This window comes from Dryobates pubescens, chromosome 35, assembly GCF_014839835.1.
Source record: "Dryobates pubescens isolate bDryPub1 chromosome 35, bDryPub1.pri, whole genome shotgun sequence".
In the NCBI taxonomy this organism is placed as follows: Eukaryota; Metazoa; Chordata; class Aves; order Piciformes; family Picidae; genus Dryobates; species Dryobates pubescens.
The window spans coordinates 141,514-166,855 of NC_071646.1; the positions used below are offsets into that span (position 1 = coordinate 141,514).

The 25,342-nt window shown below is 56.2% G+C and overlaps 2 protein-coding genes across 6 annotated transcripts; both read right to left on the reverse strand.

Moving 5' to 3' along the window:
- Positions 1 to 1,145: 1,145 nt before the first annotated feature.
- LOC104305367 (E3 ubiquitin-protein ligase makorin-1-like) lies at positions 1,146 to 3,732 on the reverse strand. Its single transcript, XM_054176282.1, has 8 exons — positions 3,680 to 3,732; positions 2,967 to 3,086; positions 2,568 to 2,680; positions 2,266 to 2,357; positions 1,935 to 2,155; positions 1,560 to 1,670; positions 1,330 to 1,459; positions 1,146 to 1,238 (listed from the first exon to the last, which is right to left on the reverse strand). Exons 1-8 carry the CDS (start codon positions 3,730 to 3,732, stop codon positions 1,146 to 1,148), a joined length of 933 nt encoding a protein of 310 aa, XP_054032257.1.
- Positions 3,733 to 5,405: 1,673 nt separating this feature from the next.
- Positions 5,406 to 25,263, reverse strand: PPARD (peroxisome proliferator activated receptor delta). 5 transcript variants are annotated; one of them, XM_054176231.1, is made up of 8 exons: positions 25,214 to 25,263; positions 21,055 to 21,139; positions 10,416 to 10,530; positions 9,630 to 9,781; positions 8,722 to 8,860; positions 7,855 to 8,057; positions 7,070 to 7,523; positions 5,406 to 6,598 (listed from the first exon to the last, which is right to left on the reverse strand). In XM_054176231.1, the coding sequence occupies exons 4-8, from the start codon at positions 9,735 to 9,737 to the stop codon at positions 6,351 to 6,353; spliced, it is 1,152 nt and encodes a 383-aa protein (XP_054032206.1). In that variant the 5' UTR covers positions 9,738 to 9,781; positions 10,416 to 10,530; positions 21,055 to 21,139; positions 25,214 to 25,263; the 3' UTR covers positions 5,406 to 6,350. The 5 variants fall into 5 exon arrangements, with proteins under 5 accessions (XP_054032206.1, XP_054032204.1, XP_054032205.1 ...); XM_054176229.1 differs by having other exon boundaries at positions 10,416 to 10,644; XM_054176230.1 differs by lacking the exon at positions 21,055 to 21,139 and having other exon boundaries at positions 10,416 to 10,644; positions 25,214 to 25,259.
- Between the last annotated feature and the right edge of the window lie 79 nt (positions 25,264 to 25,342).

A 25,342-nucleotide genomic window follows, 5' to 3' on the forward strand; every position in this document is an offset into this window, starting at 1 on the left:
TGGTGAGGGTTGGAAGAGACCTCTGGAGATCCCCCAGACCAATCCCCGGCTCCAGCAGGGCACCCACAACAGCTTGCCCAGGAGCATAACGGCCAGGGGGGGCTTGGAAGCTCTCCAGAGAAGTAGACTGCACAACCTCTCTGGGCAGCCTGCTCCAGGCCTCCAGCAGCCTCACACTAAAGAAGTTTCTCCTATTCAGGTAGAACCTCCTAGGTTCCACTTTGTGCCCATTGCCCCTTGTCCTATCACTGGGCACCACTGAGAAGAATCTGGCCCCAGCATCGACAACGCAACCCCCTGCTGCCCTCCCCGGGGTGGCGAGAGGAAGAAGACCGTGCTGCGGGCACGGGTCCCCTCACCGAACGGTGGCTCTCTCCTCCGGAGACCGACCGGACAACCCCCCCGAAGCCCCGACGCTGGCCGCGCCGCGCCCCGGTTCCCAGCTCCCGGCAAACCACGCCGGGCAGACACTCACCCAGGCGGGAAACGGAGGCAGGGCGGCTGCTGCCCGCCCCCCGAGCGCCTCTTCCTGGACCGGCAGCACGCGTCACTTCCGGGCCCGCCCCCGGGAAAGCGCGCCACGTATGCAAATGAATCCCCAAAGCCAAACCCTCACAGCCCCTCCCGGCCCCCGGGGATCGGGGTTGCAGCCCCCCGGAAGAAGAGCTGGCAGGCAGCGTTACCTTCAGCAGCCCAGTTTGGTTTATTTCTTCCTTTCCAGTTCCGGTTAAAAGCAGGTTAAAACAGTGCCCCGCGGCCCCCTCCCCTCCGCCGCAGCCCCATGTGCGTTAACACCTCCAGCCCACCCCTGTGCATTGAACCCCTCGCCCCCGCCCCCCAGAACCCAGCCACCCCCCCGCCCCAGCGTCTCCCGTGGGTGTAGCATCATGGAGAGAGATGTTCCCCACTGCCTTGAGCCCCGTGCAGCTCTGTCACCTCTCCCCAGCTTCCTGCTGCGGGTTCAGCCATCGGCACGGGGAGCTGATAACCACCAGCCCAGCGCCTCATCCCAACCCATCCCTGCAGCGCTCTTCATATCCGGAGCCACGCTGTGAGCAGGCTCCTTCCCCGGCCTGAAGAGATTTCCTTGGTGTCAGCAGCACCCAGGCCTAGGGGGGCACCCCATGGCGCAGTCGAAGAGGGCGTCAGAAGTCTGTCTCCGCCGAGCTGAGGTCCCATTCGAGCACGCAGAACTCCTCGTCCTCCTCACCAGAGCTCTCCAGGACGAAGGCGTACTCCTGCAGCAGGGGAAAGAGGATGAGCCCCATCCCTGAGCCGCACCGCACGGCTCTGCCGTGCCCCAGCCCCCTGGACGTGCCCCCTGCTTACGACGGACACCGCGGGGCCCTGCTGCCTGTGCCGCGGCAGCCGGCCGGCGGGCAGCTCGTGCAGGTAGATGCAGTCCGACTTGAACGGGCAGCGGCCGCGGTTCTGCACAAAGAACTTGCACCGGATCTTCCTGCGGGATCCGAAGCCCAGCTGTGAGAGCAGCTCCCGCAGCAGCACACAGCCCGCAGCCCGGTGCCCCCCGCCCAGCGCCTGCCGTGCCATGCACTCACCCCATCCGTGCCTTGAAGGTCTGGATGAGCTTCTCCTTCTCGTGCACATCCGAGACCCAGTACTTGTGAGGGATGTAGTAGCTGGAGGTGATCCTGCATTCTGGGCAGGCCCTGGGTGAGGGGAATGGGTGCAAGTGGGTGTCCCAAAAAGGGAGGAGGGAGCAGGAGTGCAGCATCCTTGCTGGGTGGTCCTACCACCATGACCTCATCTGTCAGCCCTGTCCCCATCACAACTCCCAAAGAAACCATAAAATCACCCTGGGCTGTCAGGTCAGGAAGATCAGTCCCAAAGCCAGGTTGTCAGACCCAAAGAGGGATTCCAGGGTGCAGGAGGGATTTTGGTGACCACCCTGCCACGTCCCCATCTCTACTCACTTGATGACTGCACTCTGGAAGTCACGGCTGCGCCGCCACTTGCGGATGCAGCCCACACAGTATGTGTGGCTGCAGTTTGGGAGGATCCCAAAGAGCCTCTCCTCTGGCAGTGGCTTCTCGTACACCCGATCCATGCAGATGCCGCACACCAAGGCCTCGCTCCGAGCCCTCAGCGCCGCGGTGCTGATGGCTGCTGCCGCAGTGCCTGGCTCCTGGGGCACCTGCGAGCACAGCAGCACAGCTTTGCAGCCCTGGGCTGGCCCACTGCCCCACTGCAGGAATGAAGCAGGGTGACAGGGCCTGCCTGGCAGCAGGAGACCCCCAAGCCCACCTCTGCAGGGTCAGTCCATGTTGCTGCCTCCGCCACAGCCTTTCCAGGATCAGAGGAATTTGTATACAGTTCTGACTGCTGCAGCTGGAAGCCTGCAGGCAGCGGAGCTGTTAGAAGGGTGAAGCACATCCTGCCCCACCACCAGGGAGACAGACGGGCTGCTCAGAGAGCAGGGGCTTAGCAGCTAAGGACCCCACACAAAATAAAGTGGCTGGGAGAGCTTTCCACAGCCTCAGCTGTGTGGGGAGAAGGACTTGGGCACAGGATGACCCTGCTGGTCCCCTGAACAGCGTAGCACCTACCTGAGGCACCCTGAGCTTCTGTGATGGCAAATTCTTCACCGATGGCCCCATGGGTGATATTATCAGGTGCTGGGGTGTTCTCCTTGCCTTTCTTTTCCTTCTTAACCTCCATGCTTGCAAACTTGAAGGCCAGGTGTGTCACGTTGGGGCCAGGCTGGGCTGTGCCACGCTGGGCTCCCCCCCAGCCCTGTGCCACTGCCACAGGCATGTAGCTGTGCTCCAAGCCCCAGCGGGCAGGGAGCATGGTGGGCACAGAGCCACAGTAGGTCCCCACAGACACGGGCTGCTCTTGGAGGTGGTCATAGCTGGAGGACCCCATGGACAGACAGACAGACAGAACGTCCCATCAGCCCAGCATGCCACCTCCTGGCTCCCAGCCCATCCCTTGCTGCTCCTTACCCACACCGCTCTCCGTGGCTGCAAAACCCACTCTGGAAGTACCTGCAGACCTGGGCTGACTTTCTGTCGTGTGAGAAGCGGCAGCTCTGGCCCCAGCGACAGAATCCACGGGCAAAATTCCTGACAGGCAGAAAAGCCACATGGCCAGGGTCAGCCCCTGCTCCATCCCTGCTTCACTGGCCATCCCAAATTCTCCCTGGGTACCAGCTTTGCCTGGGTGGTGCTCTAGTTTTGGATCCCCCAGGCTGGTGCCTGGGCTCAGAGGCCTCACCATGTGCTCTCCCTACCCCATCCAGTCCTCATGTCCTGGCTAATTCCAGAGCAAAGGCAACCCAGGGCTGGGCTGGCCAAGGGGGCTTGAGCATAAGCCTGGGGGGGGCTTTTGCTGTGGCTGGGGGAGCATGGAGCAAAGATGGGGGGGAGGGAAGGCTGAAGCAGCCCTGGTATCTCCTTAGGAGCAAAGGGCAGGAGCCCTCAGCTTGGGACTGGTGAGGGTGCCTGGCCAGGGACTCCTAGCTCTGGAGAGGGGGCAGCTAGATGGACAGACAGTCCGCTCCAGGCCCTCACCTTCCAGGGAAAATGAGTGGGTTTGGGAGGGGTTCAAGGGCATCACAAATCACTTTCCGTCCCCACAGTGAGTGGCTTAGAGACCCATCTCCAGCCACTCTTCCCCCAAAAGCTGCTCCCAGTTGTCCTCCCCCCCCAAGCCCTACCTGCACAGGGGTCTCACACCGCCCCCCCGGGCCCTTAAAGTCCCAGACGCCATCAGCGAGCCTGACTCCATCTCCTCCTTGACGAGCAAGTGGGCTGGGCCACCTCCCAGGGCTATTTATGGCTGTGGCTGCTGCCCAGGTTCTGGCAGCGATGGGGTTAATCTCCATCCCAGTAGCTATGTTTTGGGTTTGGGATGAGAATGCCCTGATAACAGCTGAGGTTTAGCTGTTGCCAAGCAGAGTTTACACTGAGTCAAGGACTTTTCAGCGTCTCATGCCCTGCCAGTGAGGAGGCTGAGGGGGCCACAAGAAGCTGTGAGGGAACACAGCAGGGAGGGCTGATCCAAACCGGCCAAGAGCTATCCCCAGCAGTTCCCCGTGTCTCATGAACTGGGCTCAGTGCTCCAGAGGTGGCTTCACTAGGGCAGAGTAGAGGGGAAGAGAATCACTTCATGCACCCCAGGAGACCATTGGTCTTCTTGAGGGCACATTTGCTAGTTTTTGGGGAACTTGTCTGCTCAGGTCCTTCTCCCCAGAGCTGCTTCCCAGCAGGTCCTACCTCACCTGCACTGCTGCAGGAGGTTGTTCCTCCCCAGGGACAGGACCCTGCCTTTGTCCTGGCAGAACTTCATGAGGTTCCTTCTGCCCAGCTCTTAAGCCTGGCCAGGTCTCACTGAACAGCAGCACAGCCAGACAGGGTCTCGGCCACTCCTCCCAGTTGTAGTTCCTCAAGCCCCTGGTGATCACAGCAGCTCCCATCGCCTTTGCTGGAAACCCCTCCAGGGACAGCCCCCCAGGGTTCAAGAGCAAGCCCATGGAGAAACACTGGATGCTAGAAGATCCTTAAATATTTAGTTTGGATTTATTTAAGTCAGTCTGTGGACACTGTTTATATTATTAAAAACACTTGGAGGTTTGTCCTTCTAGCAAAAATAGACATTTCAGTTTGAGGGTTGTTACACTGTCGAGGAGGGAAGAGCACAAAGTTCCCCAGGTGCTGAGCACGCAAGTGCCACGCGCCAGCCACGGCAGGGCTGCCAGCAGGGCCTTCAGGCTCCATCCAGCACACATCCAGCACATGCAGCCCCCAGTGCCTGCCCTGAGAGGGCTTCAAAGTGCTTTAGAAACGGTAATTCACGAGACCCCTGCGAGGTAGGGAGGGGAAGGGGCTGGGGGGTAGTGGGCAGGGAAACTGAGGCATGGCAAGGAGCTGGGGGGCAGCAGCAGGGTGAGTTTGGGACCAGACAAGCCTGTGACAGGGAGGGGATGCCTGGAGCAATCCCCTTGGGCTTTTTGAAGGAATTATTGCACCAGGAAAATCTACTGGAAAGGAGGGAGAGAAACCAAACCCAACCCACCACCGCTCCTTGGGCATGCCAGTATTTTAATAAGGCTGCTGCTGGATGGGGCCCACGAGTAAGTGCCACTTCTTAGGTCAGACACCATTGTCCTGAGAGGGCACCGAGCCCTTCCTGCATCCCTCTGCTCTCCTGGAGGCCTCCTCCCCCTTCAAGGGTGCTGGGCACAGGTGGCACTGGAGCCTTTCACTGCAGCTGTGAGGAGATATGAGCTAAAGTCCCAGAAGGGCTCTGGGTTTAGGTAGACCCCAAAGCCTGGAGCTGTCCCTTACTCAGGATGGCGACACCGGAGGACAGGGCAGCCTCCCCGCGCCAGCTGCGCTTGCCAGGAAGCTCCTGCTCAGTGAGCATCCCACCCTCTCCCTGTGCACCACTAAACCCTTGTGCTCCTGCTCCCAGGAGGTGACAACCCAGCTCCTTTTCCCAGAGGGGAAACTGAGGCAGGGCAGTTGACAGGCAGGTCAAGGCCCTCTCAGCATCATGAGCACCATGGCCTGGCTGTGGCTTTGTTCTTGACCTAGGCCTGCCCCCAGCCCTGCACAGACCTTTCTATGACTCAAGCCTGCACAGGACAGCCTGGGAGGGAAGCACAGACAGGGAATTTTTGAGTCAACTCTTTTCCTTCCCATCTCCCCATCCCTCCTTTTCTCATACTGAGGCACTGAGGGGCAGGCTCCCTCTGAAACTGGGGTACCAAAAGCAAGGGCTCCCACACAGCCCGTGGGGGAAGGCAGAGGTCACACAGTCCCCTCTGGGAGACAGGAAGCAGGGGCTGAAGCCAAGGGTCTGTTGCTAGGACAGCCCTACCCATCTCTGGCTTTTCCTCAGGAAAGTGCAGAGCATCCTTTCACCACAAGTCCTGCACTGGGCAGCTCAGGACTCTACATCTGGAGTGCAATAAGAGAAACAAAATGAAGACAAGCTCTGAGTGCTGCTGCTGGCCCTGCCAGACACCTGTGCTGTGCTGAGGTCTCCTAAGGACCAGAGCTCCCCTCACTGCCCCCAGGCTGCCACAGAAACCCTGTGTCTGGGTCATGTGAACCCTTCCAGAGGCCCCAGGGAGCAGCTGAAGGGCTGTGGCCACAGAAACAGTAGCTTATGGTTTGCTTTTGTGGAGGTGCCAGGGTGGGTGACGGAAGGCCTGGCCCAGCAGCTGGTGGCTGCCTCGCGGCGTTTCGCCCCTGCGTACCATACGTCAGGGTCAGGGAGAGAAGTTTCCAGAAGGAAATGGAAGACATGGGGAAAGGTTTTCTTTGTTTCTGTACAAAGTCTTGGTGTGAATCCATGGCTTCATTCTCATAAATAACAGGTTCTTAGTACATGTCCTTGTAGATCTCCTGCAGAAGAGGGTGCAGAGATGTCTCTGTCTCTGTCTTCTTGATCTTCTGCACCAGCTGGGCATGCTCTGTCACCAGCTGCCGCAGGTCAGCCATCTTCTGCAGCAGCTTGGGGAAGAGGTACTGGGCATCGGGGTGGTTGGACTGCAGGTGAAACTCCAGTGCCTGCAGGATGTTGTCTTGGATCTCCTCCACCTGCTTCACGTTCATCAGGCCAGGACGATCTGTGCAGGGGAAGCACGGTAGCTGTAGCATTAGGGTACAGCCCTCCAAAGCACATGCTCCCCACTGGGGAACTGCAGCCCACCCACCATGGCTCTGCCCTCATCTAGGCAAGGGGAGACAACACAGCCCACAGCAGCATGGAAGAAGGAGATGCCACTTACAGAATCATGGAATCCCAGACTGCTTTGGATTCAAAAGGACCTTAAGATCAATTAGTTTCAGTCCCCCTGCCATGGGCAGGGATACCTCCTACTAGACCAGGCTGCTCAAGGCCCTGTCCAGCCTGGCTTTGAACACTTCCACTTCTATGCTCCTTGGTAGAAGGTCCAAGCTTGTTAGGTGTCACCGCCACAGAGAAGCTTTGGTTTCACTTCTTTCACCCAAGACACCCATGGCTGACCTCAAGGCCAGCTGCAGCTCAGCCCACCCCAAACAGGCCCCTTGCTGCCTGGCCGAGTCTGCCCGCTCACCTCCGCAGAGGATGATGGCAGCCACGAAGAGGGACAGGTCACTGTCGTCCAGCTCCAGCGCGTTGAACTTGACGGCAAACTCAAACTTGGGCTCCATGATGTCGCTGAAGGGCTTGCGCAGGCTGCGCAGGAACTCGCGGGTCACGAAGCCGTTCCCGTTGGCCACCAGCAGCCCGTCCTTGTTCATGATGGAGGCCAGCATGGCGAAGATGGCCTCGTGCACCCCGTACTTCAGCAGCGTCACCTGGTCGTTCAGGTAGAGGCCTACGAAGCTGGGGATGCTCTTGGCGAACTCGGTGAGCTCCCGCACAGTCTCCACCGTGGTGCACTGGCAGCGGTAGAAGACATGCACCCCGATCTCCTTGTAGGGGGGAATGCCATTCACCAGCTGCTTCCACACCAGTCCCTTTTCTGCCTGCCACAAGGTGTCCATGTCGTGGATCACAAAAGGCTGCTTGAGAAAGAAGCAAGTGGTCAGGACCCCGCTGCAGGGACCTGAGACACCAACTCTGCCAAGGAGACTGGCATCTGCCAGCCCTGTGTGTTGTGTCCCCGCCCTGGGACTGGCAGTGCCAGGCATTCTGTGCCTGCCAACCACAGCCCAAGTGTGCAGAGCAATGGGAATGTTCCCAGCGAGGGGCGGGACATGTGGGATCTGCACTTGGCTGCAGCTGGGAACTGCTGCATGTGGCAGAACTACAGGAGGACACCCGCAGCACCTCCCAGGGAACCGGCCCCGCACACCGGGCACAGCCAACCCCACCTGCCTCAGGGAAGGAACTCACTGGGGTGCTGCTGGCCTTCCCGGTCAGGATGCCTCTCGCCTTCTTTTTGGTCATGTTGAAATTTTTCAGGTAGGCATTGTAGATGTGCTTGGAGAAAGCTTTCAGGTCGGCCACCTGTGGGTTCTGGCAGCTGACCTCACTGGCTGTCAGCCCTGCCACCAGCTTCCTCTTCTCTGCCTCTGGCATGCGGCCAAAGCGGATTGCTGCAGGGGGAGCAAAAGTGGAGTGTCAGGACACTGGCAGTGACTCCAAGAGACACATCCAGGGAGGCAGCAGCCTGCTTTGCCATCACAGTCAGAGGTCTGCTGGTGAACACCTCCAGCTACACAACATGATACCCCTGCAACCCCTCCAACATCAACACCTTCATAAACCAGCCCCATTACTGCCACCCTCACCAACACAGCCCCTAAGCTTCAGGCCCTTTCCCAAACCCTGCTTCCCACATAAACACCTTGGTTTGGCCAGGAACACGATTACACCTGAAGATCAATAATCTCAGCACAGAAGAGCAATCTGTGTCCAGTTTCCTCTGGGTCAGCCCATAAAGCACAGCCATGTGCCAGCAGCCAGCCTGCACAGCGGGAACCACCGAGGGGCTTGGGCTGGGAGGGACCTCAAAGATCATCCAGTTCCAACCCCACTACCATGGGCAGGGACACCTCCTACTAGACCAGCTTGCTCAAGGCCCCATCTGACCTGACCTGAATGGGCACCCCCTTTTCATACAGACAAAGGGGATGAATAGCTAAAGGCCCAAAGCACTGTTTGAAAGACAATCTCCTCCTGGCAAGCAGAGAGCTGTGGGATGAAGCAAACCCTTGAGAGGGGGCAGCGAGCCCCGTGGCAGGCAGCAGTGCCACGCACCATTGTGTGACATGCCCAGCGAGAGGCACTTCTGGAAGCGACAGTACTGGCACTTGTTCCTGTTCTTCTTCTGGATCTTGCAGCTCCTCTCACACTTCTCGTACTCCAGCTTCATGCGGATCGTCCGGCGGAAGAAGCCCTGTGGGCAGGTGGTACGGAGCGGGACACAGAGCAGGGGCAGCAGGGGAACAAGAGAACAGCAGAATTAGCACTGGAGGGTTGGGACCAGGCTGTTTTTTTGTCCCCAGCAGCCTCGTGGAGGGTCAGCTGAGTGAGGAGGGGGAGCTCTGGGTCCCTCTGACACAAGCAGAGTCTCTGTCTCAAGGAGAGGTGGTGCGGTGGTAGAAGGGGTCTGTAGAAGGGAGCCCGTGGTCCACTGGTGTGGTGCCAGCCCGTGTGCCATACTGGAGGCAGCTAGCAGGGAGGGACAGAGGAACAAGCCACGGGCTGGCCCCAGCCTGCAGGAATGTCTGGCAGGCCCTGAGCCACTATCGCAGCCCCACTGGCATCTGCTGCGGGAGAAAGGATTTCAGAGGCACATCCAGACTGCAGCCACTGATCCCGACGGGAACAAAGGCAGCTCACTGCTCATCTGCAGCACTGAGAACATCCTTAACAGCAAAGCTGGGGTTCCCGGGTGGGCATGGAGGTATTTGCCTAACAAAGTGAAGATGATGGGGCAAGATCTGGGCCACGTGCAACGCTGCTGCCTCCCAGAGGACAGCACTTCCATGCCTGCCTGTACTCCCCGCACCCTCTGGACAGGTTGCAAATGATTTTTTTTCACAGTCCCTCAATCCCACACCCCTGTTTTGCTGGAAATCTGCTTGTCTGAAGAGACAGTGTGGTCCCTGGGGTCTGACCTCTGCCTGGCACTGCAGAGCCCAGCTTCCCCCGGCCATCCATACCTTGCAGCCCTCGCAGGCGTGGACACCATAGTGGAACCCCGAGGCCTTGTCCCCGCACACCCTGCACTCCACGTTCAGCGCTCCCAAGGCTGCCTCCTCGCAGCCCATCTGCAGCTGGTCTGACAGGGAGGGAGAGGAGCTCTGCGAGAGGTCTGCAGACACACAGAGAAGGGTGTCCTTTGCTGTGGCAGCCACAAACCTGGCATCATGTTTAACTCTGCCAGCCATGGGGCTGGTAAGGGACATCCAGCACTGAGGTTGCATCTGGGGAGTTAACCTTCAAGATCAGGCGCTGGCTGCAGGCAGATGTCATGCACAGAGCCAAGAGTGCCCCCAGCAGCTGAGAGAATCCACCTCAATACTGTTTTCTTCCCTTCAGCACTCATGTCTAGGCAAGGAAACCCAAATGGCAAATTTCTGGAATAGCCTCTTCAGGAGCAACAAACCCTCTTCCCCAGCTCCTACAATCAGTTTGCACTGAGGACTTCAAGTGGTGGGCAGGGACACGTTGCCAGGCACCCCGGGAGCCCCTTGCTCTGGAGCACAATGGCATTGGCCTGTCCTTCAATTTCCCTCTCCCAGCTTGCCGCCAAAGGCTGGGCTGTGACCACAGAGGAAAGAACAAGCCTCTCCAGAACTTTGCTCTTGATGCATTATCTCTCAAAGGGAAGAGATTAAAACAAGCCAAACTCCTCTCCCAGGCAGGTCCTCTGGCCTTGCAAGCTAAGCACACTGCTGCAGGCCTGCCTGTTCCCAGGACAGAGGAGCTCCCCGGGCCCCACTCACCTGTGTAGCTGCTCGATGGCAGCGAGCTGTCTGGTCCTCCACTTGGATCCGAGGCTCCGCTCGCCACTATCACTGTCTCTTCCTCCTCCTCTTCCTTGACCTCAGGTACTTCCTCCTGTAGTTGTTCCATAATTGATCACCCCTCAGTGCCAAGACTGCAGTCCCTGTCATAGCTCTGGCATCATCCGCATCTAGCCGAGACGGACCCTACCAGACTGTTCCTGCTAGCCTGTGGGACAGGAGAAATGAGCCAGGTCTGCTGGCAACGGGATTCACACTGAGCACCTCAGCAGCAGAGCTGTAACCACACTGGTGTTACTGGGGGAACTGGGGTTGTTTGGAGAAAAGGAGGCTAAGGGGGGACCTTATGGCTCTCTACAACTTCCTGCAAGGAGGTTGGAGCCAGGTGAGGGTTGGTCTCTTCTCCCAAGCAACGAGCAGTAGAACGAGAGGAAACAGCCTCAGGTTGTGCCAGGCAAGACTCAGGTTGGACATGAGGAACAATTTATTCCCCAAAAGGGTTGTCAAGGCCTGGCCCAGGCTGCCCAGGGCAGTGGTGGAGTCCCCATCCCTGGAAGGGTTTCAAAGCCTTGTAGATGTGGTGCTGAGGGACAAGGTTTGCTGGTGACCTGACAGTGCCAGATTAAGGGTTGGAGATGATGATCTTAAAAGGTCTCTTCCAACACAAATGATTCTATGGCTCTAGCCCTGCTCAGCTTTCCTTCCTCATCCAGGGGCACGAGCAGTACCTGGAGCCTTTACAAGTCATTTTGGCATAAACACCCCGTAGGACTCAAGACAGCAAAACTCCACCAGAATCTTATTTAAAGCTCAGACACCACTCAGGGCTCCCCAGACTGCTCCAGACAACATCCCCCAGAGCTGCTGGCATCCCAGGATGTCACAGTGGTAGCCAAGGCCAGGGTCTGACAGAACCAACATCACCAGAGGGGTTTGGGCAGAAGGGCAGAGCTCCTCCGAGGGCTCTGTGCGTGTGGGTAGGAGATGCTGGGGGAGCAGGGCACGGTACAGCAGCAGGCAGTGGCTGAAAGCCCCCAAACTGTCCAAACCGTCTCAGACCGACGGCTTCCTGCCGGCTCCCGTGCTCCTGCTGCTTCCCATCGCAGTGCTGCAGTTGCAGCCTTTGCGTTTACTTGCACCGGTCGTGTTGTAACTGGTTGCAGCTCCCCGGCCAAGAGCCTTTGGGCCAGACGCGCTGCTGCCGCTCCGCCGCGGGGTCCGGCAGCGTCTCCGCGGCACCGCGCAGCCCAGCCCCGTCCTAATCCCAGGCTTCCTGTGGCAGGAACGGCCGCGGCCTCCCCCCGCGCTTCCGCCGCTTGTTTGCCTGAGACCATCCCAGACAGCTCACGAAAACCTCCAGCTGTGTGCCAGCAGCACGGCAGAGCCCTTCCCACCTCACCATGACAGATCTCACCGGAGCAGCCAGCTCCCGTCGCAGCACCCCAGCACTCACTTAACTCCAGAGCTTGATTTTTAAACCGACTCTTGCTGGAGCAACTAAGCATCTGAAGCCCTGTTTATGCAGAGTTGCATCCACTTCCTTGAAGGAGGGATTTTTGAACGGAAAGTATCCATCAGAAAAGCCTCTGATATCCAGCTTCAACCAGGGAAAGCTCCATTTCCAGGCACAAGTTCAACTGATGCAGCATCTTCCAGTCTGCATCAGAGTGAAGCAAGCAAACAACTGGTTCAAGAATGACCCTCAGCCAGGACTAGCTAGGATGGTCTGTGACCCACACCTACAGACTACAGAATTAAGCAGGTTGGAAAAGACCTTTGAAATCATCCGAGTCCAACCTATCACCCAGCACCAGCTGATCAACTAAACCATGGCACCAAGTGCCTCATCCCTAACCTTGCCTGGCACTGAGGTCAGGCTGACAGCACCGCACAGGGCTTGCTGGGGGAGGGCAGGAGTGACCCAGGACTCCTGGGCTAGTTTTCCTTCCCACAGCAGACCCTCCTGCCTGGCACTTCAAGCCTGAGCCACAGCCAGCAACTTGGATTCCTAAGCAAGGTGTCAGCACCGAGCAGGGTTAGAGCTCCCTGCAACAGGAAGGAAGGAGCTGAAGGAGGGCACAAAAGCTGCCAGCAGGAGGTTGAATGCAAACATGTCACAGAGCCAGCACATAAGACACCTCCCGGAGCTGGGCTTTGGGTTTTCCCCCAACACCTGGAATTCAGAATCCAGGAGGTGGAACTGCATCAAGGAGGGGTGCTGGAGGCAGCAGGAGGTAGAGGGTTGCTCAGACAAGAGCAGAGCTCTGCTCCCTCCCTGTGCTTCTGAGAAGCACTAATGGACCATTGAAGGGCTGTGTTATCCTTGGTATCCTCTCACACATCCTGCATGCTGGGACGTGGCACATGGGCAGGAAAACCTCCTCATGAGAGCTGGAGGGTAGTGAGGAGGCTAAATAGACATGAGTGCACAAAGAGCAGGGAAAGGCTTTTGCCTGGAACAGCAGACAGTGGGGGGAAGTTTGTGGCAGGAGAAACCAGACTACAGCAGAAAACACATCCAGTAGCAGATTAACGAGCTTCTCATTAGCTCTCCTTTGTCTCCGGCATCCAGCACAGGCCACTTGCTTTAAACTCACTACAGAGAGAGACCTCTGTTTCACCCCAGATGCCTTGTGGCACATTCCTGTTGGATAACATGGGCACATTCCCTCTGCTGCATCCCTGGCACGCTGTCATCCATCCACTGGGTCCACTCAGGGCTGCGCACTCCCAGGAGGGCAGCGAGTTTGTGACATGCAGCTCGCTCCCCAAAACCCAGCCCCAGCACTGGGCTTGGAGTTGGTCAGGCCAGAGAAGCGGGAAAGCAGAGGGTGAGATGCACGCAGGCTCCAGCCAAGGCTCTCCAGGTGCATCCAGGAATTACAGGAAGGATTTGGATCCCACCCTTCAAGAGCAGCTGGAGAGCCCTAGAGCAGAAGGCTAATCATTGTTTTAATATCTCCTTGCAGGTCAAGAGTACAGGGGCCTGGGCAGAGAGAAGCTGCAAGAGCTGTTTGCACACCTGCCTTCCCCTTGGCTGTTCCCCTGCTCTCCAAACAACAGAGACAGGCAGAGGAGGAGGACAAAAGGGACTGACTTCAGCCACTGCCCTCAGCAGATGAAAGGCCAGGGCAGCACCACCCGGGTGAAAGGCAGGGCATGGTCTGTCCCCATGCACCTCAGCGTGGGGGAGCTGGCCTGGCAGGAGCCTCCAAGAGAATACACCCAAGCCCTCCCCTCCAGACCTCCTCTGTTCCTGCATGAGCCCTGTGGTTCAGAGTCCTCGAGGTATCCTGGGAAGCTGCAATTCCCCATAGGCTTGTCCAAGTGCAAGGATGGACCTGCCCTGGCAATGTGGCTATGGGCAGGATTGCCACAGCACTGGGGATGGCAGAGGATGGCCGAAGGGCTCACCTTAACCTCAGAACTTCTCTATCTATTTGGTGCCTCCACAGCCAGCTGCCAGCAGGCAGAGCTTGATCTCCTCCCCTTGGCTCAAAGGCCCCATGTCAGAGCTTGGCACACCAGCTTCAAGCTGCAGCAGGGCAGATTCCTGCCTGGCATAAACCACCCCCCTTTTTCCATTGGCAGCTGTGGCAGGGTAGGGATGGAAACAAGCACAGGGACTGTGAATTCCTTCCTCAGCCTCTCCAGAGGATCTGCCTAAGCTGTTTCCCTTCCTCTTCCCACAGGAGGGCAAGGATCTCCTGGCTCGCTCTGCCCTTGCATCAATCCCCACTCCAAGAAGCTTCAGCAAAACCCTGGCTGAGCCAGAAGCCTCCTCCTGGGAGCATGCAGCCGGCCACGGGTGGCTGTTTGCTGGCTCTGGGCTTGGGCAGATGCCTGCTGACTGCCCTGCGCCCACACTGGAAGCAGCATGGGCAACAGGTTTGCCTTTACTGTTAGTAGAGACTGGCATCTATGCCAAGCTAAACCATATGCTGGGGGTGGGAGGAGAGATGTGGCACAACAGGAGGGGGTGAAAGCCCCAACAAACTGCAGTGAAAGTTAAAAGGAGACAAACCTTCAGTGCTGCAAGAAGGCAGCACTGTCAGCTCTGTGCAGAAGCGAGATCTCTTGGAAGGTGAGGTGAGAAGTCGGCCTCTGCGTACAGAGTTCTGGGATGTGGCACAGACTGAATTTATAAACAAAGCCTGAACATAAAAAAAATGTTGCTTGCCACTTATTTGCAGCCATCCCTTGGGTCGTGTCACTGCTTCTCCTGATCAAGCACCAGTTTCTGTTCCTTCTCCTGCTACACATCAGCTGCTACTAGGAAAAGCCAAGTAAGAGCTGAGCAGATGCTGCAATACAGGGAAGGTAATTAAGTGCACAAACCAGGAGAGACAAACATTGAAATCATGTTTGGTTTAGCTCCTGAAAGATCAGCAACTGCCCTCATTAGCTAACGACAGCTCAGCAGCACTTACTATCGAAGTGCTTCCTCCCTTGCTCAAAGTCTTGGCCATAAGGCAACCTACATGAGGGAAGAAACTACTAGAGCCAGCAAGGAGTCATTCTTCCCCGCAGCCCTGGCCAGCACTGACACTCAGGGGCAGACTGTCACCTTGGAAGCATCTGCCCCAGCCCTGTGATCTTCCCTCCAGCACTGCTCATTGCATGGGCTTTCTGTGTTTCACCCAGGACAAGCCCAGCTGAGGAGGCAGCAGGGTGCTACCAGAGCTGCTATTGCCCTGCTGCTGCTCATTACTCAGGAAGACGTGACAGAGGGTGCAGGAGATTCCCTGCTGCTCTTGAGCAGCCAGGCTTGCCAAAACGAGTCACACCTTTACCACATGGCCTAATTCCCTCCATTCCTGGACACCGAGGAGAGGAAAAATAACAGAAGTAAGTTGAAAAGGTTATGGAACTTGACAGCTGCTTCTCGTTTTTTACCACCACTGACACTGGCTCCCAGACCAGGGCATGGAATTTTGCTCCCAAAGCAACTTCCTGTGTTCTTGCCTGGGCTGGGTTTCTTCAGAGAGCCATCACAGAACCACAGGTATGTCAGACTTCGGGCTATGAACTCCTGTGGCCGTTTGATGCTGTGCCTTTAAGAAAGGGGCACACTGGCTAAATGTTTGTAAAATATTTTGGTATTCTAAACGAATTTCATTGGCCAAGGATTGTGGGAGGTCAGATTGGACCCGGGGGAGCTGGGAACTTTCTCTCAGTCTTCCTTCCTTTGCTGTCCCTTTCGGCTGGATCTGCTTCTGGGATTCTGGCCAACTAAGATAAGATACTAACTCCCTGTGCAAGGCCTCTATTCTTTTCCTGCCCTGTTAACTGTCCTCATCTCTTCTTCTACCTCTTTTGGGGGAGAAGGGAGGTAGGGGGTTGAAGGGGGCACAGGGGGAAGCCCCCTCTGTGGGGGGTCTGGTTTCTGGTTGAGTTCATTTGCTGTATATTCCTGTATATATTGTAAAATCCCTGTATTTGTTGTGTTACATAGAATCTGTTTCCTTGTAAAATATAATCTCATTTCTCCGACTGGGTTTAGCCGTGGTCTCTTTCTCAGTGGGGGAGGGAAAGCAGAGCCTTTCCTTTCAAACCACCACAACTCCCAACCACGTTCAGAAGAGGTCTGACAGGCTGCTCTTCTCTTTCAGTTCATCTTCTAGGAGCTGCTGATGTCCCTGGCTCCAGCACACATCAGATGTGGTCTGAAATCGTGAGACAGCAGATGCTGGTGGAGGGGTCAATGCCTCTCCACCAACCATCCCCACACACCTGTGCATCAGGGGGACTCCCTGCCCTCTTCAGACTCTGATGGGCTCTGTGACTGCCTCACATAGAAGGAGTAGCAGCAGAAGCAGTGAAGGGCTGAGCAGCTGCTACCCTTTAGCCAAACTCCTACTTTCAGTAAATCCTGGCAACCCCCACACCTCCACGTCCTTCATCATCAAAGAGACTCCACCAAAACCCTCACCCTCAGGACTCAGAGTGCTTCCTTCCTGATCCCCTCCTTGCTGCATGAGCTCAGAGCTGTGCTTTGGGAGCACAGAGGAACATCTCAGTGCCAGGCACCTATGTTGGCTCCTGAGGGATGGATCCTGACACCTGTTTGCAGTCATGCTCCTGAGCCTGGCTCCCTGCCCCTGCTTGTGACCTCCTCCTCCCGTTGTACACTCCTAGAGCAAGTACTTCCAGGATTGCTTTCAGCAAATAATCCTGGCAGATCATGGAATGATGGAATGGCTCAGGGAAGGGACCTCCGAGACCATCCACTCCAACCTCCGTTTGCAGGGACACCTCTCTACTAGACTCAGGTGCTCAAGGCCTCATTCAGCCTGGCTTTGAACACCCCCAGGCAGGAGGCAGCCACAGCCTCCCTGGGCAGCCTGTGCCAGAGTCTCAGCAGACTGGCACTGAAGAACTTCTTCCTCAGATCCAGTCTAACCTTGCTCTCCCTCAGCTCCAAACCATTCCCCCTTGTCCTGTCTCTAGACACCCTCACAATAGGTCCCTCTGCAGTCTTCCTGGAGGATCCCTTCAGGTGTTGTGTGGTGCTGTCAACTACCACAGCAAATGGATATTATTTGTGTTGTGCTGTCAACTCAGGGCAGCCCACAGCACCCAGGGACAGGAGGGGCACATGGCTGACACACTGGAACAAGGACCACAGCCAGGGAACAAGCAGGTACTAGAAAAGTGACACCACCAGGGCTTCTCAGAGCTGGAAGCTGTGGAGAAGTGGTGCTATCTGAGAAGATCATTAAGTCTGGTAAGGAGAGAGGATCACTCCCAGGGCACAGCAGAGGTGGTGGTGAAGCTGTGGCAATGGCAACAGGACTGCGGAGACAGCACAGAGTGGCTTGCACCCAGCTGCCAGGATGGTTAAGTGTCCACAGGGACTCTGAATCCATGAGCTTCTTCCCATCTCCCAGTAGGGACTCACCACCCAGCCCTGTATCTCCTATCTGTGCTCCACTGCTGCTCCATAAGTGCCAGTGCCAGCTTTCACATCCCTGCTCCCCTGGAAGTGCCAGAGAGGCTGTATGGGACACAATCCCCTTTCCTTCCCCGTCCCAGAGGAGGCTGGTGGCTCAGAGAAGCACTGAACCACTTTAAGCTGCTGCTTCCCAAACTCCTGAAGCCCTCCTGTTGGAGGGCTGGCTGAGGGACCCCTCGTCCTCCCGAACTGGAGCAGGCCACGTGGAGGGATCTGGTTTCAGGAACATCAGTAACTCTAGAACACGGCTGGGGAGGGAGCAGTGCACAGGAACAGCAGCCAGACTGTCCAAGGCAAACAGTGGGCACAGGATGTTCAACCAGGAAAGCACCAACTGGAGCAAGCTGCACAGGAGCACTGCTGGCAGCCAGCATGGCCGGCGCTCGGCATTGCTGCCCTCACTGGGACCCAGCTTAGCTTTCCTCAAAGCCTCAGTGTTACCAGCAAGTGTCACCCCTGCTTTGGATGTGGGGCCAGAAGCTCCTCAGAGAAGCAGGGAGGTGTAGGACAGCAGCAGCAGGCCAGGTTGCAGATCCATCCATGCAGCTTGCTGACTGGAGCTGAGCACCCAGCAGCCAGGAAGTTTATTGCTAGGCTGGCACTGCTCCCAGACCCAGCAGAATGCCCACAGAACCAGCTGCCAGCCTCTGCCTCTTGGCAGTGCCAGATATTGAGATCCCACAGATTTAAACCCCATGGGCTAACCAGAAGGAACACTAAACCCCACCAGGCTGTGAGCTTTATGGGCTCCCAGGAGTGCTGCTGGGTTTGTAGACCTTAGCAAAACATCCTGGGCAGCAGCCATGCTGTGCTGATCCTGGGAGGCAGCTGACAGGTAGTGATTATGACCAGGCACAAGCTCAGATGATTCAGCAGGGCCTGGGAGCCACCAGCGTGGTGAGAACAAATCAGCATGGTCACTGCGTCTCCATTCCAACCACCAAGCAGGAAAAAGAGGGAGTCTGAGTCTGGCTGCAGATGTCACTGCATGGAAAACTCCAGAGAACATCAGGACAACCTCCTTACACAAAACTAGTTCAGCACTCTCTCAGGGAGCCAGAGGGGAGTGATATCTCCTCACTATTTTTGGCCAGATGCACACAGCCAGAGCCCACTGCAAGGACAAAGCTTTCCCTGCATTTTCAGCAGCAGCAGTGCTCATGTCAGCACCATCCTGCCAAGATTCCTTTACCAATCAGAGGACCCTGGGGTGCTCTGACTGTTTGATTTCCTCTGCCCCTAGAAAACAAAATGCTTGAGCAAAGCTTTAGCACCTTTCTTCAATTTCCTTGTGTCCCTGGCACCATCTCAGGAGCATGGCAAGGGCAGCAGAGGTATGCAGAGAGTCGACCACCACATCCCAACACAGCTACTGGGAGCTCCACCAAGCTCCAGCCCCCCAGCTCCCACTCACCAACAATCTTTTCCCAGGGACCTTCCTGTTCCTAAGCCCTACAACTTAACACCTGCCCTGTGGATGCCAGAACTCATGGATTACAGTCAGGGTGGTGAGACACTTGGAACAGGTTGCCCAGGGAGGTTCTGGATGCCCCTTCCCTGGAGGAGTTCCAGGCCAGGCTGGATGAGGCCTTGAGCAACCTGGGCTGCTGGGAGGTGTCCCTGCCCATGGCAGGGGGTTGGAACTGGATGACCTTCGAGGTCCTTTCCAACCCAACCCATTCTATGCATCTATGAATTATTTTCAGAGATGTGGGTCTCTGACCACCAGCCTGTATGAGGTTAAGAGCTTTCAAGGCCCAGCAGCTCCAGCAGAGTCCAGGTAATCAACTTAAAGGTGAAAAGCAGATTTGGGCATTTTCAGGGATATTCCACGTTTGCAATCAAGAGCTGCATTGAAAGTATTGTCTGCATAAAGTGGGGCAGGACAGGGATCTGAGCTCAGGTTCCCATCACTGAGGTGGCTGCAGAACACTTTGTATTTTGAAGCCACCTCACCTGTCCTCCCCTCAGCCTGGCACAGCCTTCCCCAGTGGGGCATTCATCAGGCAGCCAGATGGTTCAGAGTCAAGTCTCTGAACAGACCATCAAAGAAACACTTCCCTACCAGCTCAGGTAGGAAAGTTCATCTGCCCTTTCCAAGCACCAAAGTGCTCCCTGTCCCCCTCCAACATCTCTCCTGGGGCTGAATGTGCACATTCTGAGTTTTGCTATTCCAAGTTCCAGTTCCCAGTCCAAGGCAAGCCAAAAACTGCAGCATGAGGGTGATGATTCTGATGAGCACAGACATTCTGTGGCTGCTGCTACCCACAAGCCCCAGAGATGTGCTCTGGTTTGACCCAGCACCACATTTCTGACTGGTGCTTTCACCCTGCCACCTCCACCCCAGCCAGGATTCCCCTGCAAACCACAGCCTCCATGAGCCCCACATTCTCCGGGAGAGCCTGTCCCTGGGGATCCCTCTCACACACAGATCAGAACCCTTTGCAAATCCAGTCTGAAAGACCTGACCCAAATGACCTCTGATGTTCACAAGCTCCTGGCCAAGCCCTGGAGGACACAGACATTTCCCAGATGCTGTGATGATAGCAGTGAGTATCAGAGCATTTCAAGAAGTCACCATGAAACCAAGATCCATTTTGAGTCAGCTCTACTCTGAACCCTTCCAGCAACCATGAGAACAATGAACTAGCTCAGGTGAACATCAGCCCAAAACATTTATTTTGGGAAAGATGCCTTTCACCATTTCTTTGGCCAAAAGGCTTCCTATTGGCATCAATCCTTCCACTCTAAACCCTGCTTTGGGAAAACAATTTCCTAGGCAGTCTGCCAACATGAGCACATTTCAGGTAACATATTAAAAACCATTGGCTCTACAGAAGATTATTTGTACCCACCATGAAATCACTTCTGCTTGTCCAGACCTCCCCAGTCTCGAGTCAGGCTGTGCACAGCGACACTCCAGAAGAGCAGAGCTGGTTCTGCAGCACCCGACAAGAATGCAGCGACACAGCCTGACCAACCCACAGCCATCAGCAAGGGCAGTGGCAGCTGCCCAGCAGCCAACACACCTCAAAAATCAACCAACATCTCCAGAAGTTCAGAGCCAGGGCAAGCCAGGCTGCGTGCTGGCAGCAAACCACCTTCCAGGCACAAACACTCTAACATCATCTCATCCAATAAAAACCATCAGGTCCCTGCTGCATGGAGGAGCCCAAAAGGCTCTTGCTGGGCTAATTCCTCACTCCAGCAGCATTTGCAAATTTCCAGATCGTAATTCAGTAGCTGCAGACAAAATATTCCCCAAAAGGCACCGGGAGGTACTGCAGGAGAACGCAGGCAACACACTGGAGAGAACCCCAGCAGCAAAGCCTCATATGGCTCATCACAAAACCCTCTCTACATGCTCTGAGGATCCTTGGAAGTGCATGTCCCAAATGCCAGAGCAGAGACAGCACAACACAATCATAGGATCGTTCAGGCTGGAAAAGACCTTTACGACTGAGTCCCCAGGAGATCCCCACGCACATCTCATCCCTGCAACCACAAAGATATCTTCAGGGACTGAACAAAGGTAAGACACAGTCGAAATTTGGAAAGAAATTTAAGCAAGTTTTAGCTCATGGACGAAAGTGAAGCTTGTGGGAAGCAATCCCAGAACCTTCCCCACACCAGGTTCACAAGCAGACAGCAGGGAGGGGTTACCTCTGCGGGGCAGCTGTCCCCATCCGCCTGTCCCCCGCGGCCGCGCAGTCACCATCTCAGCAGGGCCCACTGCAGACGCCAGGATCTGCAAGAGAGCACAACGCCAGCTCCCAGGGCTGTGCTGAAGGCCAGATATTTATGCTGCTAGGAGAACTGGGCTGGATCCAGCAGCTCTGAAATTTAAACACACACTCCCTCTGCTGCACACCAAACCCACAGGCTGTGGCGAGCCTCCTCGCATGGCAGGGAGCGGCTGCTGCATGCGGTCACAGCCGTCCCCCTTCCCTGTGCTCTGCAAACTGGGAGGTAGAGCAACCCCAGCAGACAGCTTCAACCTCTCACCAGGCTCTGAGCATCAGGATGTCACCTTTGTCTCACATGGGCCACAGCCAGAAGCCGAGCTTTTCTGACAATGCATGAAACTTACTGCAGCTTTAATGAGCTTCCCTCTTGGGTGGCTGAAACTTAAGGACTTGACAGAGTTCATTCACTCCTCTTGGTTTTCCTGATAACTTTGAAAACAGCCCTCCATGAATTCCAGGCTCAGGAGAGCATTAAGAGACCAGCACTGGAGGAAAAAACCAAACAACTGGCTTCTGAGGCTTTGAACGAGAGGACTTGGAGAAAATTTGCTCTATTTTTAGCCTCAGCTATGCAGACTGACTGGACTCACACATCAGAGATGTTGTGAACATGATGCTACTTGAACCCATGTCCCCTCCCTGACATTACCCAGGCTTAGCTGCTCCTCCTATCCCAATGGAACATCTTCATTAGGCACTGCTGCCTACAGCATGGGATGACTCTGCCAGGCAGCTTTGGCAGTGATCCTGGCATTGCCAGCCCCATGCTGAGAGGGGCAAGGTCAGGGCAGAAGGGGAATCCCACCCTGTGCTGCACACCTCCATGGTCTGACACAGCACCAGGAGCTGGAGCTGCTCAGAAGAGGTTAAAAACAGAAAGCAAAACCCCTGCCCCAAAAGCCAAGGGTCCTGGTGCACCAGGATGGATGTGCCCAAACACTGAGGGCAGAGCACAGATGTGAGATCCACAGAGCCACCTCAGCCCCTTGCCCTGAACCATCACTCACATCAGGATCACTGCTAGAGAGCAGGAGACTCTGCAGAGGCACCAGGCCAGGCTGAAGCAGACTGCATGATGTTCAACAAGGCCAAGAGCTGGGTCCTGTACTAGGGTCACAACAACCCCCTGCAACACTCCAGGCCTGGGGCAGAGTGGCTGGGGAGCTGCCCAGCAGAGAAAGACCCTGCGGGTGCTGGTCAACATCAGCTGAAGATGATTTGGCAGCGTGTTTAGGTGGCCAAAAAGGCCACCAGCATCCTGACCTGGATCAGCAATGATGTGGCCAGCAGGAGTAGAGCAGGGATCATGCCCCTATACTGGGCACAATTCTGTGATTCTTGTGGTCAGTGATATAAAAATCACAGCCCCTGAGGAAAGGTTTGCCCTCAGTTTACAGATGAGGGGAGCGGAGTTGAGCCTGCCCAAAGGTCGGCTGGCGAGGGAAGCGCTGGGGTCCTGCACCCAGCCCTCTGCTTTGTGGGGACCAGAAAACCCCAAGCAGGAACTTCACTTTCACAGCAGGACAGGAATTCAGGCTTCTCATCCCAAAGTGAAGGGAGCTTTGCTAAAACAGCCCAGACCAAGCTTTTCTTTGGCCTTCCTGATGAGCAGCAATAACAAAGTCATTACAAATGCACTGGCCCATCAGGCTTTCTTCATCTCCACCAGCAATAAAGCCTGTCCCTGGTTCAGTAACCACGGGTAAGGCAGACACTGTCAACGAGGGCGTGAATCACACCCAGCTCACACCCTGAGCGCTCTCCTGTCGCAGACCAGGGCACTGCTGCTGCCAGAGATCTGAGCAGTAGAACTGAGTTACTGACTCGCCCTGTGCTGCTCACAGCTCAGTGCCAGGACATGCCCCAGCGCCAGCACACACAACACTGACACCAGCTCAGGGCAAGGAGGGAACCTGTCTGCACATCCCTCCTGAGAGCCTCCTCTTGCATCCCTGGCTGACACATGGCAAAGTCATGGAGAAACCTCCCAGTTCAGCACTGCCTGGGGCATGCCTGAACCAGAAGGGGAGAGGAATTCCCTGCTGAAGGCAGAAAGGGAGTTTGCATGAAAAGAGAAGACAGAAGGAGGGCCAAGCAGAGCAGAAACAGAGCATGGCCTGTTTCATCCGGCAGCTCACTGGTTCAGATCAGCATTGTCACCAACCAGTCTTGGGACTCTGGCTTACAAGGTAGCCACTGCTGTGTCTTCTTTCCACACTGATATCCCTCTGTATCCCCACGATGGACACTGCCCAGAGCCTACAGCCATGTCTAAAGCCTCTCTGCCTGTTCCCTGGGGCTTTCCCAACATGTGAGGACTCAGCAGACCAATTCCTTCCCACAAATGCAGTTGTCACTCATGTGCAAGAACCTTCTGCAGCTGCAGAAGGGGAAGGTGGCCACGGCTGAGTTAAGTTACTCTGAGACACTGTGTGAAGCCACACAGATGCAACACAGTCAATGGCAGACTGGGAAAAGCACAGATGGGATGCTCACAGGGAGTGTTTTCTCTCCTGCTCCACTGACAAGCTGCATTTTTAGCTGCTTTTCCTCTCTGTGTCCTGATTTTCCATCCAGGGATGCTACAACACCTACCTTGTAAATAGGTTTTGAACCTTAATTCACTGGCTTTGGTAAATAGGTTGGAAACTCTTAGATCATAAACAAACAGGTGTGCTAAACACCACTTGAAGTGCAGTCAGTGCACACATTGCTGGAAGCATGGCAAGGCCAGGAGGCCTTCTGACCACATGAGAAAGGGAAGGTCAAACCTCCTCTGGGAAGGAAGAGTGCAGTATAACAACAGGATCCTTGCTGGTGTTAACAACAGGGCTTGGAGCTAGCCAACAAGGAAGGAAAAAACACAACAGGTTGGTCAAACAAAACAAAGGAGGGAAGCAGGAGGTGAAAGAAAATTAGGTCTCTTGCTTCAAGGTCCTGCCACCTGCTTCTGCATGCTCCTTTACCTCCCACCTAGGACTTTTTACAAGTGCTTTTACAGCTGATGAAGAGTCACATTCAAGCCAGCGTTCCTGCATGGCACAGGGTGAGGCAAGTGTCCGGCGCAGAACCCTCGAGTGCTTCAGAGCCACTGTTGAATAAAGGCTCTTTATTAAATGAATGTACTTTATAGATGGACAAAGCACAGCACAGACAGCAATCATGTATGTGGGAAACCAGGAGCAGGACATGGAAACATGAGGGATGAGAAAAGATTCTCAGAGCCTTTCTCCCCAAGCAACCGCTCACCTGATGCACCCATTGAACTATCCTGACCCTCTCACTTCTTCCACTCCCAGACCCCAGCAGTACCCCTCCACCAGTACCCTAAAACCACAGATTAATTCCCCCTCTGCCACCGCATCCCTGGGAGAGAAGAAAGGCAGACTGACCCCTGCCCCGTGTCCCCTTGTTTGGGCCATGTGCCATTCTCCTTTCTCCCTGATTTCCCAAGCAGGAATGAGAGCCTGAACCCTAAAGTCACCGATGTGCCCCTGCTCTCCCAGCTCCAAATCACTGTCCCTCCCTGCTTCTTTGATGCTCAGGCCCATGCCCGTGAGCTCCCCGCCCCTCCCACCCCACACCCTCAGCAAGCCCCCATGTGCCATCTCCCCACACCCAGCGAGCCCCTGTCCCCAGCCTCATGCCCCGCTCCTCGTTATGGCCTATTACACGGCACAGCCCTTCCTCCATGCCGTACTCTGCATTCTCCCCTCTGTTCTCGGCACGTTCTGGGGCCCATTCCCCATGCCTCTGGCCCCCATATATCTCAACCGCCACCGCCTCATAACCGTATGCCTGGGTCCCCCCACATCGCATGTCCCTGTCCCACACCCCCCAGGTGCTGGTCCTTTACATATGCCCATTGCTGCTGCCCCACACTCCATGTCCCTGTCGCCCCTACACACCCCCATCGCTGCTGTCCCCCCGCGCCACGACCCCCACAAGCCTCCGCTCTGCCCCATATCCCTGTGCCTTTTCCCCACATGCCCCTGTGCTCGCTGCGCTTCCGTGTCCGTCCCGACCCCGTACTCGCCGGGCGCCCCCCGACTCCCCCCAGGCCTTGCCCCACTCACCTCCCGCCGCGGCGCCGCCGCTCTCCGCCGCGGCACCGCCGCCCACCCCCATACGTCACCGCGCCCGCCCTGATGCCACCGCACACCCGGCGCGCCGCGGCCAATCAGCGCCGCGCCCCCATCACCACG